Below are 16,324 nucleotides of genomic sequence, written 5' to 3' on the forward strand. Positions count from 1 at the left end.
CAAGCCAATCGATGATGGTTTCTGGAGGTAAGGCCTGGAAATCACCGCTCATCAAAATCACCAGGTGATTTTAATTCTCCCTGAGGTTTGAGAACCATAGACCCTCACACAACATATGACAGGGTTTCTCTAGGAACTTCTGGTTGCTACTCATCCAGGCCTTTGTTCGGCTTCACGCGGCAACTCACATCACACACGTCCCAGGCCCACGGAGCCTGCTGGGAAGGCTGTCGGTCAATTTCTGCCCTGCAGGGTATCATCGCCCAGCTCTAAGCCAGTTGCATCCGGAGACCTATATAACACCCCCGACAACTGAGATACATCTCTGGGATGTATTTTTAAGACTCCAACTCTCCTTTTGGAACTTCTACCCTCTACTTTTGTGTGTGCCAACAGAGTTGGGCATGTGCAACACATTATGCTCATACAACCACCCCCCCAGGGGCTTTCAGAATATTTATAAACATCTTGTCATTAATCTTCATGGCACCCTTGTAAAGTAAATAACTAGTGAGACTGTCTTTATCTGGCAGGAGGGAAATTGAGGCGTTCGAGAGTTGATGTGTGAAGAAAATTGGGGTCTACGGTCTAAACGGTTTGTTAAATCACTTCTCTTTTTGGTGGCCACCGTGTGCCTTCCCTTCCCTGACCACTGAGCTCTGCGGTGGTCACGGAAACCCATTTGGAAACACTTCCCATAGAAACATTTTCCTGGACGTGTGCCAACTTCCTGCCTTGGGTGAAGAGAGGGGACCCTTCTATGTCCGTGTTGGGAGACTTCAGGTGGGAGGTATGTTCTTCCGTTTTGTATTTATTTGGAAAGGAATGATCTTTCCAAATAAATCCCAATTCCCAGGAACCAAGAGGTAAGCATTTGAAACGAAGGGTGGTATCTTGCCGTGCTTACGCCCTCTTGCTCCCCAGCAGAGCTGCCGGAATATGATTAATTCAGGGCTCCCTGGGAGCCCCGAGTCCCCCATAGGGACCTCTGGGTGCACATTTCCTCATGTGGCCCCCAGGCCGTTTCTGTCTGTAGACTTGAGGAATCTTTCTGTCAAGAGAGACAGATGTGTGTGTATAACTACCTCAGAGAAGATGTCCTTGAAAAAAGATTTTTAAATTGCTCTCTTTTGGCTGCCTGATAATCCTCTTTCAAAACATATACCTTAAAAAAAAAAAAAAAACTTAATAAATTTATTTTTTTATGTGTGTTTTCATAGCATAATTTTGTTCTCTGTCTTTTTATTTTAAAGCTCTATTTTTTTCAATTACAAATTCATTATAGAAAATTTGTAATATATAGAAAATATAAAGAAGAAAATCAAAATCACCTACAATCCTACCACCTCCAGAAATAAGAAATACCTGTTACTAGTTTGGTGTAATTTTTTAAGGTTTTTTCCCCTGGCTTTTGGTTTTTTTTGGGGGGGAGGGGGTACATATTTGAGAGGACATGTGGGAAGTGGTATTTAAAAAATCACAACATGGGGCTTCCCTGGTGGCGCAGTGGTTGAGAGTCCGCCTGCCGATGCAGGGGACACAGGTTAGTGTCCCGGTCCGGGAGGATCCCACGTGCCGCGGAGCGGCGGAGCCGTGCGCCATGGCTGCTGAGCCTGCGCGTCTGGAGCCTGTGCTCCGCAATGGGAGAGGCCACAACAGTGAGGGGCCCGTGTACCGCAAAAAAAAAAAAAAAAAAAAAAAAAAAAATCACAACATGGATACTAGGAATACTACTGGATATATAATTGTTTCTAAGTCTTTTTAGCAGTTAGAGCTAGAAAATATATATTTAAAGATAAAATCTCTAAGAGTTTTTATTGACATTTCTTTTTTTTTACTTTCCACATCACTTTTTGAAAATTATAATTTTTTAAATTGAAGTATAGTTGGTGTACAGTATTATATGTTACAGGTGTACAATATAGTGACTCATAATTTTTAAAGGTTATACTCCATTTATAGTCATTATAAAAATGGGATATATTCCCCATGTTGTACAATGATATTTCTAATTCAAGTTCAGGACATAGGAGTTTTATATACCCTCCAGTTTATATCTGCATCTCTTTTCTTCCACTCTGCAAATCCTGGTTCTCAATGACACAGGAATGATATAATTAGAATATCCCATATTAACTCTCATGCTTTACTCTACATTACTTACACAATAGTCTCAGGACAAGAGTACAGATATTCCCACCACCAATAAGACTACTGACAAGAGTTAATTTTTTTTTTTTTGCGAAGTCTCTCCCCATTTATCTTCCCTCCACTTAAAAAGTTATACCATATCTACATTGCCAAAGCACATAGACACTGCACACTGCCCTCTCATCCTTGTTCTGTAATAACTGTTTATTTCATGTTCATCACTAGGCCTTATGTCCATGTGTCCCTGGTCAGTTTGATTGTCTGAAGCGTGTGCTCTAATAGATTCATCAGAAAAGACTCGTGGGCACAGTATTTCCTGAATTCTTTCCTATTGATAACAATTTGAACCTTTCATACTTGAAAGTCAGTTTTGCTGGATATAAAAATCCTTGACATGCATTTTCTTTTCATTAGTATCTCAAATATGTTAGTCCATTTTCTTCTGTCCTATTGTGTTGGAAAAGGCATTTTTATTATAAATCACGTCCTCTTTTTGCTTAGATGCCCAAAGGATTTTTTCTTGGTCTTAAAATCCAGTAATTTGTGGGTTTGATATTAGTGGTTCTGGTTGACAGTCTCAGATATGTGAAGTATTCTTTCAGTATATAGTGTTAACTTTTTTCTTTTTAATTTCAAGAAAGTTTCCTTGCATTACAGTTTTAATATTTATTCTATTCCTTTGCTTTGGTTTTCTTCTTCTTGGATTCATGTTACTGTATATTCAGTGTTCTTTACTTGTCTTCAGTATTTGTCACTTTCTCTTGAGTCTTTTTTTTTAATCTTTTAATTTTGATTTTTTAACCCTCCCTTTTACCTTCTATTCCTCCTAAGGCATTATCTGTTGTGATTATTAACTCTCTGGTCCATCTAGCTTAGATTTTATTTCTGAAATTATTTTTATATCTTATTCTTTCTTGAGTTCAACCCTTTCTGCCTTCTTATAATTTGATTTATGTTGTTCTTTCATATTGTTTTCTTAATGTATTTTGGCTCATCTTGAAATAGTAAGTCATGGTTTCAGTCTGCTTTATGATCAGGTCTTTCTGGCACGATTTCACTGATTGTTGGACTATTATTCTGCTCCTTATTATCATTTAAAAATAGTATCTTAATATGGAATTTGACTTCAATACTTTTTACATTTTTATTTGAAATTAATTTTTCTAAACTTTAGAAGGAGATGTGGTGCAGGATAGTCTTTCTGATTTTATACAGTATCTTCTTCGTTGTTTTCATGTAGTATTCAAAAATATGACATTTCTGGCTAGAAATTCCAGGCTCTCTTTTTTTTTTCAGGCTCTCTTTTTTTCTGCCATGCTTATCTGGACCTTCTCTTTCTTTCATCTCTATTGTCCCTATCTTGCTGGATTTTGATTTAACTTTCAGCAGAGTCTCCTCAGTTTAGGGTCTTGTCCCAGCATTGCGACCTGACTGGTCAGTTTCAAGGGCTTCTAGTGGATAGACTGCCCCATCCCCTCCAGATGCCACTGTGGGAGTGGAGGGGTCCTTCTGAACACCACCTGGTTCTGGAATATGGTGGAAATTCAGCTCCTGCCTGTCCTGCTGACACCACACTGAGGCCAGACTTTCCTGAGCAGCAGAAGGGCAGGGGTGGAAACACAGCTCTTCCAGGAAGGGGATTTCATAAACACCGCTTTCCTCCCTCTGAAGGCTTTTCTCCACTTCCTCCTGTCATCCACTCCTCACTTCTCAGTAGCAAAGGCAGATCAGAATCAGAAGGCATGGGAGGGAGGGAGCTGGTGACTGGGACTCTTCCTTCTTCTCCACATGCTACGTCTTTAGCATCCAAGGCTCTGAACCCCCTTCTTCTGTCTCTTCCAAGCCGTAGGGAGATGACAGTACAGGCTTGTGTTAGCATCTTGTTGAAAAGTTGAATTAAGCATGGTGAAGACAGGGCTCATTTATCTTTTCTTCCTTTCTTCTCATCTGCTATACTTCCTCGTGTTCATGGCTAAAGAGGGGGCCCGCTGAAATGTTGAAAAAGAAACCCCTGCCCTCTGGATCCCGTGTCACACATTAGTCATCTGTCAAATCCTTCTACCCTCTACAAAATGTTTCCTAGCTCTGGCTTTTCCAACCCATTGTTACTGTGAGAAGCTCTGTCCAGATTTAGGTGAACTAACCAGAGTGTCCTAACCTCTTCCCCTCCTTCCTTCCTTCCTTCCTTCCTTCCTTCCTTCCATAATTCATTCATTTCATCAGGCAATTATCAACTATTTTGTGGCAGACTTTGTTGGTGCTGCAGATTTGGTTTGGAGACTCCAAAAAAGAAGATTCAATCCTGGCATTCTGCTTAACTTACAGCCTAGTTGGAGAACACTTGACAACAAATTATTACAAGGCAATGTGACTTGCTTTGCGATAAATGAAACAAGAAAAGAATGTGAAAGCACAAAAGCCTTACAGGGAGTCTAGGCTCTGAAGGATAAATGAAAGTTTGCTAGATGGAGAGTGGGAAGGTCCATCCCAGACATGGGGCCAACGTAAGAGAGTTGACACTGGCACATTCAGGGGCTAAGCTGAGAAATTTGAGATGAAGCATTGAGAGACGTAGGGGGAAGTCAAACTGTAGAAAACGATGGGAAGCAGAATTTGGAATTTAATTACACAGGAAAGGGAGACAAGGGTGGTTTTTTAACCAGGTGAGTAATGTGATCAGCCTTGCTTTTGCTGCCACATAATCCCACAGGCCAGGCAAAGAACCGACAGGCGTGGAGACATCAAATGGCCAAGAGCAAGATCCCAGAGGAGGCAGTGGGTGAGGCTCCCAACACCAGCTCCTCTGCTCTAGAGCTGATGCCTTCTTTCAGTAACAGGTGTTACTCCTGTTTTCTCTGAAATTCTCTCCATGCATTGCCCGTAGCAACTGGAACATGTTGTTCTACAGAAATGAGAATTCAACTGTGTTGAAAAATGGAAGAAATGACATAGGGAACTATATTCAATATCTTGTAATAAACCATAATGGAAAAGAATATGAAGAGGAACACATATGAATATGAATCACTTTGCTGTACACCAGAAACTAACACAAAATTGTAAATCAACTATACTTCAATAAAAAATAAATTTTTTTTAAAAAATGGAAGAAAGGAAATGACTCTATTGTGAGTTCTGTGAGGACAGTAATGGTCTTTTTTCCTCTATGCATCCCCAAAACATAGCCCAGTACCTGCTGTGAAGGAGGAACTCAAGAAATCTTTGATGAACTAGACTGACTACTCCGAAAGCAATCGGAAGGGTGTGTTAGTTTCCTGTAACAAATTACCAGAAACTGGGTGGTTTAGAACAACAGAAATGTATTCTGTCACGGTTCTGGAAGCGAGAAGTCTGAAATCAAGGTGTCAGCAGTGCCGTGCTCCCTCTAAAGGCTCGAGGGGAGGATCCTTACTTGCCTCTTCCAGCTACTAGTATTTTGATGGGTGGGGTTGCATGCGGCTGGTGTAGAGAGTGTACAGCCGGGAGGCCTAATCTGGTCAAGAGGAGTGTAAGGAAACATTTAGCCCGAGTCCTAAGGCAAGGGGACACTTACTAGATGAGGATGGGGGTACTAATCAAGGAGGAGAAATTGATGTGAGGGAAGTGCCCTAAGGCAAGAAAAGCTTACAGAGTGAAAGGGAGAGTGATATGAGATCAGGTAGAGAGAAGGGTGGACATGGTGCCAGCCCCGATTAAGCTACAGGTGTGAGATTAAGACGGGGGGAGTCAATGTCGGGGTTGGGGCAGGGACATGACCTGGTCTGACTTGCATTTGAGAGAGGCCCTCAAATGGAAGAGAGGAGAACGAGCTGGAGCCAGCCCCAGGATCTCAAGGAGACCTGTCAGGAAGCCAACACACAGTGATACGTAGACCTTCTGGCTGGGATGCTGGTGAGAAGGGGCACGTGGGCTGTTACAGGTTCCCGGGGTGAAGCCATGAGGATGCTCTGGGAGAGGCTGAGTACGTTTGAGTGGTAACATTGGCTATAGACTGGACTCAGGCCACCACAGGGATCATGGTTATTGCATTTTCATGAAATATTCCAAATAGGCAAATCTGTAGAGATAAGAGTGCAGCTTAGAGGTTGCCTGGGAGCAGGGTGGGGGGAAAGGGGGAGTGAGTGCTAACATGCTCGTGGATATGGAGTCTTTTTTGGGGTGATAAAAATGTTCTGAAGTTGATTATGGTGATGGTTGCACGATTCTGTGACTATACTGATGCCGTTAAGTTGATACTGTAAAGGGAAGGATTGCATGCGAACTGAATCTCGATAAAGCTGTTTTATTTTTAAAAAGTAAATATGCTTAGTATATTTAAAATCTAATCTCCTTCCTTCCTTCCTTCCATCCATCTGTCAAGTTTATAAGCTTGAGATGGAATATGCTTAGTCCATGAAACGAAGCATAATTATATTGTCAGTTGGGTGATAAGAAAAAATAACAACCCAAAACGGAAAGGTTTGTTTAATTTGAGGAACTGCAGACAAAGAGAGAGAATATCTGCTGTGTAAGCAAATCTCCTCAGTGATATTCATTCTTTTTCTCATTCAACACATATTTATGGGACATTTATGAAACATTTGAGGCACCGCACTAGGTGCTATTTTATGATTTCAAAGCAACACATAAGTATAACTTCCATAGCAGAGACCTGAGACCAAGTTTCCCACGTTTTATAACCAGGCTGTCAAGGCTACCGTCTCTCGTCCTCCTAGTAAGTAGTTTACAAGAGCTGACTTTGGTCTATCACAGATTGCTTACAAAGATTAAACACACTATCACATTTGGAAATCTCTCGATATTTACAGAAACGTAAAACACTTTCACAGAAAATTCATAAAAGAGCTGTGTGTCTTGAACAGTGAGTTTGTCTGGTAGCACCGTTGGGGATCTTACACTCACAGGGACTTGGGTGTGGAGAAGCCTCTCCATCACTGGGGCTTACAGACCCGCTTTGGCTTAAGAAGGGCGGAAATCTGACCCAGCTGGGACCAGTAGCCAATGCCAGCCTGATGGCTCCCGAAAAAACTGGCAGATTACAAAGTTGCTGTCAGGAGACTCAGGTCTACCAAGGTCAAATCAGAACCCATCTCTCCTGAGAGCAAACCCAGACCTTAGAGTCACGTGACTTAGAAGTGTCGTGTCCACGCCAGATCCTCTGAACCTGCGTCTCTGGAAGAGGGCCAGATGACGCTTTCAGTCCCAGCAGGTTTGCAAACTGCTGTCTGTGGCTGAATTCAGACCTGCTGTGGATTTCCAAGAGCCCTTTTAAAGTAAAGAGAGCCGGGACTTGAGCCCAAGTCTGGGCTCTTGATGGCTACGAAGAATTCCCTGGGCCTGCTCTTATTCATGTTTAAGTCTTCAGAAGTTAAGTGAATTGGGTTCTGGCCATTAGGCCTATGGGCAGGGAAAGTCGCCATTCATCTTATCCTTCATTTAAAGATCATTCCTTTCATCTGTCTTCGGCATTTGCAGGTCAGTCCAATTACCTTCCTCCTGGAATTAGCGATGAAGTGGGAAAATAATCCAGGAGACAAGGTGCGTGTATCGTCCTAGCGGGTATCGTTCCGATGGGACAAAATGCGTTTAGAGGAAGTAGAATTTTCCTTGGGAAAATAACATACCTTTAAAACAAACATCAAAAGAAAAAATTCTAGCCAAATAATTAAGCCACTAAAATATATGCATTGCTTTAGGTAAAAAGGTTTTTTCTCCATTTAGTGTCTGAATTTTCTTTATTATTTACCAATAGTCATGATTCCAAAAGTATCTTATTCTCATTTATCTATTCAAGACTACTTATTGAGCAACTGTACTTTGTCAGACAAATATCTGAAATTTTATTATGGAACTTGAAGATGTGAAGGACGAGGGAGGGGAAAAATTGGTAGAACGGGGCAGGAAGGACAAATCCGAGGCTGTGTATCTGTCTGTGCCCCTGTGGGCTGCACTGGGTTTCTTTTAGGTCTCCTTCCTCACAAGGGAGCACAGTGGGCCGCACTGGACTCAGTAGAACCCAGTCCTTTAAGGAGAAAGAAACCTTTGAACGATAGATGCCTATTGCAACGACCAGCGCCAGTGTTCCGAAAGCACTAACTGGCTTCCGGCCAGGGCACAAAGGCTGATTTGCCTCCCAGCTGATTCGATGGTCTGGCACTTTACAGACCCATTACATAAATCCTTAGAAGTCTTCTGTGAAGGTAAATTTGGTATTTTTAAGCAGTGATCCTTTGCTCTCATGATGCAAGGCCCAGGAACGGTTCCCAACCTTCCTGAATCAGGGTGAGCATACATTTTCATTTTTCAAGGTAAACAATACATAAGGGCTTCATCGTCCTGACGAGACCTGATCTTTTGCCCTTTCCTGACAAAAAGCCTCATTTGCAGACGTGCCTCGTTTAGTGCAAACTCATTTTTAACGCGATGATATATGTATATGACTCTGATCATATAGAAATGCAGTTATCCCTTGTTTTGCAACAAGAGCTCCTACAGCAAACTTAGAAGACTAAACTAAAAACATTTCATCTCAGGCTCAGTGCCTCTTCTTCGGGGTTTCTTAAGGTCTCTGAGGTGGCACTTTGACCAGACCGTTTCCTAATCCAGTGGCTAAGTGGTTAGTGACTGGGATTTGACTCCATCATGTGGCCGCCATTCCCCGTGCCCCACCATTTTCCTTGGAATTCTGGGTCACTCAGGGGTCCACTTTGCTGTGGTTGTTGAATAAGCAGTGCTCCAGGACACTGGTGCATCAAACTTACGCTTAACTGCATCACCATTTCAAGCAATGACGTGAGATTTCTTTAAGTATGTCCACACCATCATCAGCCAGACACCCCTTTCCCCGCCCGTGATGATGTCGGGGGTCGCTAGTGTCTACACTCGGTACGGGTTTCCAAAGAGAGGCAGCCTCTGAGTGAGCCTTCCCACAGGCAATCCAGCGCCTGCCGTGTGCATGTTCACACCACGATACAAGGAGGCTCACAAAGCCCGTATCTACTGGAAACTCTTATGCTCTTTCAGGCAGGGAGAAACTTTCGTGCACTCAGACTTTGGGAAGGAACGTGTATCTTTCACTTTGTTCCATGAATTCTGCAGTTCCCATTGATTTTGATTGCTGGGTGAGCCAAGCTCAGATATGCCCTTTCTGGGACTTTGTATAACGTGAAGAAACCCCACGAGCTGAGTTAGAAATAGCAGCTACTGCTTCACGTGGGCCTCCTTTGTCCCAGACGGAAGGAGCAGTGTGGGATGGTGGCCGTAGACCCTGAGGGCGGCTCCTGGGTTTAGACAGGGCACAGACAGGGGCCTGCTTTGTGCAGAGCGGGACAGAGAGGGGCCGGGATTCCATGGAATACCCGCCCAAGGTCCGGTCGCTACAGGGGGAGGCCCTGCTTAGTTCATCTGAGTACACGGAACGAAAGGAGAAAATAACCTATAGTTGAACAAATGAAAAGCTAGGAGTTTCCTTACCTCCGGAAAAAGCAAAGTGGTTTTGTTTTTGTTTTTTTAAGAAATGGGGACTTTTACATATAGAACCATCCAAGACTAATACATTTACAATTGTATGGCCTTGACTGAACTGACGAAGCTATTAGTGAAATAGGAGACGGCCAGGCCTCCCCAGTGGGGCACGGCACACACCGCGCTAGCAGTTCAGGACAGCAGCGCCAGCAGCGCCAAGGCCAACGTGCAGGCACCCGGCCGCACAGCCAGGGCCGAGCTGGCCGGGTCCTTCAGCATGCATGTCACCCGGGACCAGGACCCGTTGTTGGGCAGGGGGGCGACACCTGCCACGTTGCACATGACGTTGTAGACATCCACGGATCTGATGGGAGCGGCTCTGAAGTTGGATTTGAAATCTGAAAGGGAAAGGCAAGCAAACGAGTTGTCACGGTCACTCCTGGGCAGGGCAGAGACAGGCGTGGAGTCACGATGTGGAGGAGTTGCATTCAGCATCCAGGCAGCTTGGGACTGGAAAATCCGCCTCGTCCGCAGGGCCTGGCCAAGGGATTGTGGACCTGGAAGGAGATCTGGAAGGTTCTAGCTTATGGTAGGAGGTTGCTTTCTATGGCTCGTGGAGATGTTTCTTTGAAAGACAGATCAGACAGCAAACTCTCTCTGTGCATAACTGTGCTTCCCTTGTGACAACAGAGCTTTCCTTGGGGACCCAAGGGCCATCTGAAGCTGCTCGTTTCTGCAAGCCCTGCGGAGCCGCTGTGGTCACAGAAGTTTGACTGTCCTGCCGGGCTCCCCAGACCCACTCCAGCTGCATACTCTTCTTCCAGGCCACCTATCTGGCAGGGACTGGTTAGCCTGGGTGCTCCCCAGTTCAAGAATGTGTCCCATTTTCCTGCCACATGGAGGTCCCAGGACTGGATGGAACCTGAAATTATATAGTTTCCTCAGTGTGCCTAGTTCACAAGCAATAGCAACGGTCTCCTAAGTATGTCTGGAAGATCAGTTGCACATTCCTTGGGAGCCTTTCACTGGCAGATAGAGTAACTTAACTGTGGGGAAAATAACGAAACTGGTAGTGGAGTTAGAGACCTGAGTGAAGGCTCAAGGGAGCTCATGAGGGAGAGGGCTGTGCCTCTACCCAAGGCTGTGCCAACTCCACAGGGACACGGGCCCCCGAGGGCCTGGCTAGCTATTCACAGCATAGCAAGTAAGGGTGCTGAAGGAGGGACTTCAGTCCAAAGTGGACCCTCTCTTTCTCCACAGGAGGCAGAAAAGATGCTGAATGAAAAGTGTTTAAAGAGTGAGTATGAGACTTCAATAATATTCATAAGCTCCCAACCAGAGCTTCCAACAAAGTACCCAAAACTTAAGAAGCTGAATTCAGGAAGGAGTTTTATCCATCAATAAAGGCCCATGCGTGTGATTTTAGTCCCTCTAAAAAATATTTTTTTAAAACAGGTAGTTTGGGGGCTGTAAAGCCAAGTTTTCTATCTTAGAAAATAATCTTTATAATTGCTCTGCTAAAATGATCACATATACTTGATTTAAAGAGCAAACAAACAGCAACATAGCCCAGAAGTGTCCACACCAAATTCTACTCTTGTATTAACCCTGCAATTATAAATACAGAAGGAGACTATACACTGAAAACTCTGCCACAGCATATGTTAGACCCAGGGCAAATTCCCAAGTGACGGGTTTTGCTCATTTTGAAGAATTAAAGTTGAATTCAGTATAAAGAGGTTCACGGGCTCTACAACCAGCCTGTAGCCACTTACTAGCTGGGTAACCTCAGGGGACAGGCATGGAGATGGCGCCTAAATCCTAGTTCCAGCCACTCTGTGTGTGCTCGATAAATGGGAGCTGTTATTAGTAATAGAATAAACGCCCAGCAAGGGAAAGTATGGATTGAGAATATTCACCCTATAGATTATTTGAAGGGTTCACTTTACTTTTAGGGCAGGGAGGGTAAGAGTCAGCATCGCCTCAGGGTAAACACTCACTTTAGAAAATCCAGAACCTCCTGGAAAGGAGAACGTAGAGGCTGCCCTGGAAGCCAACCTTTCCAATATCAAGGAAAACATTACAGTTAGAGAGGGTGGTGGTAACGCTGCCCCAGAGGAGGACCAGCTGCAGCTGATTGTGGCAAGGTTGTCCCAGGGACGTGGGAGCCACTCCCCTCCCTCTGACTTGCCGTGGACCTGGATGTGAGATCATCCTGCCACATCACCTGGTGGCCATGTCCTGTCACGTGGGAGGGCGGCAGACAATAGCATATCCAAGACAGCCGTCCCCAGCCTTTCAGACATCTCCTTCTTTAACATTTGGCAAGAAAATTTGAGATCAAGCTCTACTGACAAAAAATAAATGTTATAAAAGATCATCTTTTTATGTTGAAAGTACAAAGTCAAATCCGGTACATGTAAGCAGGAAGGAGAATTGGGGTTTCTTTCCCACTCCATCTGGTTCACGGCTTCCCGGTCTACAGGGCTGGGATTTTGGGCCCAGTGCAGAGATGATCCAGACTGGAATGAGAGCTTCTAGAAAATTCCTGAACAGCAAAACAATACCTGATCCAATTGGGAGAGGCCAGACAAGCCCTGCTAGCTCAAGATGGTGTGTGAACCTGGAATGGGAATCCAAGTTATTTCCGTGGGTTTACATTTTTTGGATATTTAAACTGTTTCTCCTAAAGAGAGAAGGTTCTGGAGGCTCCCGCTGTACCTGAACACCTTGGGCTGCTTTCCAAGTGAGGCTTGCTAGCTCGCTGGCAGCTCACTGAGTCACACTCCTGCTGTCTTATCTCGAATGTGGAGTTCTCCACAGCAAGACTAGGTTGTTCAAATTAGAAACTGGGATTAAGCAGAGAGAGGCTATCTTCCAGAATTATTTCCCTTTCTCTTAGCTGGACCAGACTTACTGACTTCTAAAGCTGTATCGGGGCAGCCGCAGCGATGCTCAGCGTCCTTCCATGAGCGAGAAGTACCTACAATTAATCAGGAGGGATGTACCTTTATCTCAAAGTGCAGCTAGATAGCTATTAAAGGCCTCGCTCTTAAATTTTCTTCTGAGTAAACAGTCAGTGCGTAAAGCTGTTCAATCTTTCATGAGAATTAGAGCCAGAAACGTGATGGTTTGTGGGAGGCTCTCAAGGCTGTATCTGCCTGGAAACATTTTTGCAATTAGCCCAGTCCAGTTTCATCAGGGGTCGTCTTTCTGTCTATAAAAGACTTAGGCTTTTAGTTTTAAAGGAACGTATGATGGAGGCCTTTGCTAATGGACAAAATCTCCCCACTGAATTTAAGCTATTGCAGCTTTGGGTACTTTGTTTAAAGTTTTCGGTTTGACGCTAGACGTGCTTCTGCTTTAAAATCTCCCGAGACTCTTACTCGTAAACACTCCAACCGACAACTGTTTCGCATTCATGATCTGATCCCTCTCTTCTGGGGAAAGAGGAGGCGATGTCTTTGAATGAAAGCCCTGCTGGCTAATGTTCCCCCATATGAAGGCCATGGCCCTGGAGCGTCTCTAACCTGATCTAGCAGCTGTCACCTCAACATCCTCAAGGCTCCATCCTGAATTCACTTGGCTTTTGAGCTGCGCAGCTCTAGCCCGGGGCCTGGCTAACAGGGAGGGCCTGTTAACTGTTATCAGTTGATGGCGTCATGCTGGGGCGTCCTCTGAACTCTCTTAGGCCAGTGTCATGACCCCAGTTGTGCTCCATAAATGTTTGCTGCCACTGGTGCTGACGCTTACTTAAGGACACGGGAACCTGGATGACACATGGGCAATGATTTGGACCGACATGTTCCCTAAGCTCAGGCTCCCAGAGGTGCCCAAGGAGGGTGCAGAAGCTGGCACCTTGCAGTTCTCAGCAGCTATCTTGTGGTAGGTAGAGTGACCTGAGGTGGATGGAATGAAGGGGGCTGACACATTTCTCTGTCCTGTTACATCAAGGAGAAGGGCAGGGCTTCCAGGCGTGATCTCTAACCTATAATTTGAAAGGAAAGCATGGACTTTCATGGGCTGAAACATTTTGATCAACATGCAGAAAAAGGAACTTGGAATATGGATCTTGGGGTAAGCTTACTGTGTTTAATAAGGAGTGTGGACAGCAGGAAGGAAGGTTAGTAGCTCATGAACCAGTCCACTGATTGTGGATGGCTGTTGACTGATTTTTACTCTATTTTTTTAAAAGGGGGTATTCAGGTGGTAGTATGATCTTTAGAGTGTTTGATAAACTTTTCTAAAATGTGAATTTACAGTGCTGTGTTTATTAAAGCAAATAACCAAAGAGGCTCTCTCCATCTCCCCTCTCTCCCTGCCCTGGGAATGTAGGTCAAGGAAGGCACAGTAAATTTGCTTTCATCCAAGACAGCCCGAGTCATTCTGGCTTATTCTCAAAGTCAGTCACAGAATCATTTCCTCGCCTGCCCTTGAGCACATCCTAGCTTCTGGTGGGCCCTAAACCGAATGACCTGCACAGGGGTGGGTGCTCTAGCCAGGGAGGAACTGTGGAAGAGTCAGACCCTGTGAAGCGATCGCGTCAGCTCCAGGACACGCAGCTGTCAGCAACCTGGCGCCTGATAAGCCTTCCTGGACATCAGATGGCTGTGAGAGAACATTTTGATGAATTAAGTAAAACAAATGAATCATAAACATGTGGAACGTTTTTTTCACTGCGCTCGAGATTTAAAACTTACAAGGAAAGGTATTTGGCCGCGTTTGCCAAAACCAAGAAGCATTTGAAAGCCAGCCAGCCGAAGACACTTCATGGAGACCGGCTGGGTTTGCTCAGCTTTGCTCATAAAGAGGGTCCATAAAGAAATCACTCCAGCTCTACTAGTGCCATCAGCCCCTGGTGGCTGACGCTTCCTTAGGAAGGAATGACTAAGAGAATTCGGTCGTGTCTTCCTACCGGGTCCGAAGGCCAAGAAGATGCCCCGCATGTCCCTGAGCTCGTTGTCGTATCCGTGCCATCCGCGCTGCCAGCCTTGCCTCTTGTCAGTGCTGTTCATCCAGAATGGAAGCGTCTCTCGATTCTGCAATCAAGCAAAAGGCATTCACATCGCCCCGTGACCAGACATCCGGACGAGTGAGCATCTGGTCCAAACTGCCACCCAGTGGACTTCCTGCTCAGCGGTCTCAGTCAGGGTCATCCAACCTCAGCTGGATCACTTCCTACTCCAGGTAGCTCAGACCTTTGGAGACCGCCCATTGAATTGCCAAAGAGCTCTAGTTCTGAAGGTATCTTCTTATGTCGGGCTGGACTGAACCTCGTAAGCAGTTTTAGAGTCACTAAGTATAGCATGTCAGAGACAGAAGGGACGTGAAAGTCTACCTGTGGTATAATAAAAAATATAGTTGGGCTTTGTCCCGGGTTCCCTGGCCCAGAATGCCTAGACCCTTGGAATTTCCTGAGTGATGGGCGTGTTTAGTTATTCGAAATGAGCCCCTTGCTCTGATACCTAAGTTTATGCTAATGAGATGACTCGCTGGGGTAGGGAGCTACATAGCTTCAGGATCACCTGGTCACCTGAGGAACCAACCACAGGATGAGAGGGTTAGAACTTTCAGCCACATCCTCTGACCTCTAAGATTGAGCTCAGCAATGTGGCCATGATTTAATGACCCATGCCATCGCAATGGAACCCCAGATAAAACCCCGGGGACAGCGTAGTCCAGGGAGCTTCTGGATTAATGAAGACATTGTTGTGATGGGAGGGTGATGAACCCAAAAAGGGCCTGGGTTCTCTGCACCACTCACCCGCATACTTTGCCCTGTGCATCTCTTCCATTTGCCTGTCCCTGAGTAGCATCCTTTGTAATAAGATTGTAATCATAAGTATAGCACCTTTCTGAGTGCTGTGATTCATCCCAGTGAATTATCGAACCTGAAGGGGGGTTGTGAGAACCCTCAAATTTGTAGCCAAGTCGGACACAAGAGCGGGCATCCTGAGGACCCAAGACTTGCGGTCAGAATTCACATGTGCAGGCAGTCTTGTGGGATGGAACCCCTTGAAGTGTGTGTCTGCTCTAACTTGGGGTGATGTCAGAATTGAATCGAATGGTAGGACACCCAATTGCTATGGGAGAATTATTGCTGGAAAACACAGCGTCTAATCGAATCACTTTGTTTCTTTAGTACAGCACGGAAGCCCCGAGGCAGCTGGCTTCCCACAATCCCAGGGGCGCCCACTGCAGGAACCACCCGTCCTCCTTTCTTCCAGCTCCACCCCGGGGGGTGACTCGGAACGTATTAGTCCCCTCCTCTCCATTTGGTCAACATTTGAAGATAGCACCCGTGTTCCTCTGCTCCAGGCCTTGGTATCTTCACTTGCTTCGACCATTCTTCACTGAGGATGGCTTCCAGAACTGTCACTGCCCTGTCACCCTTCTTTCCTGCAAAACTAAATTTTCTTAGACTGCTGCTGCTTACTTGAGAGACAACAAGCTTAAAGGAGGTTTTGCAAATCCTAAGGAGGCTGCAGCCAGTTGGACATAACCCGAGCCCTCCTTGGCGGACTAAGCCTTCATTTCCGATATTCTAGTCATCTTGCTCAGCACAGGGTTTAATATTACAAGTTTTCCAAATGCAGGAGGTAGAACTGACTACCTCCTGGAAGCAGAAGAGCTCAAGGACCAGGGATTTACAGGTTGTCTCACAAGACTCGTAACAACACGTGTATCTTGTGTGCTGTACGGTTCACCA

The 16,324-nt window shown here is 45.2% G+C and overlaps 1 protein-coding gene across 6 annotated transcripts in view; it reads right to left on the minus strand.

Annotated features, from left to right (window-relative positions):
* Positions 1-1,916: 1,916 nt before the first annotated feature.
* ENPP6 (ectonucleotide pyrophosphatase/phosphodiesterase 6) overlaps positions 1,917-16,324 on the minus strand; it is a 101,518-nt gene continuing 87,110 nt past the window's right edge. The window contains exons 7-8 of one of the 6 annotated variants that reach the window (XM_032618386.1): positions 14,531-14,654; positions 1,917-5,053 (exon numbers count right to left, since the gene is read on the minus strand). In XM_032618386.1, the coding sequence (XP_032474277.1) occupies positions 4,992-5,053; positions 14,531-14,654 (186 nt within the window). In that variant the 3' untranslated portion in view covers positions 1,917-4,991. Of the gene's footprint in view, positions 5,074-6,600; positions 14,224-14,530; positions 14,655-16,324 lie in introns of those variants that run through there. The other 5 variants (XM_032618389.1, XM_032618385.1, XM_032618384.1 and 2 more) reach the window with 5 other exon arrangements.

This window comes from Phocoena sinus, chromosome 21 (genome assembly GCF_008692025.1).
Source record: "Phocoena sinus isolate mPhoSin1 chromosome 21, mPhoSin1.pri, whole genome shotgun sequence".
Classification (NCBI taxonomy): Eukaryota; Metazoa; Chordata; class Mammalia; order Artiodactyla; family Phocoenidae; genus Phocoena; species Phocoena sinus.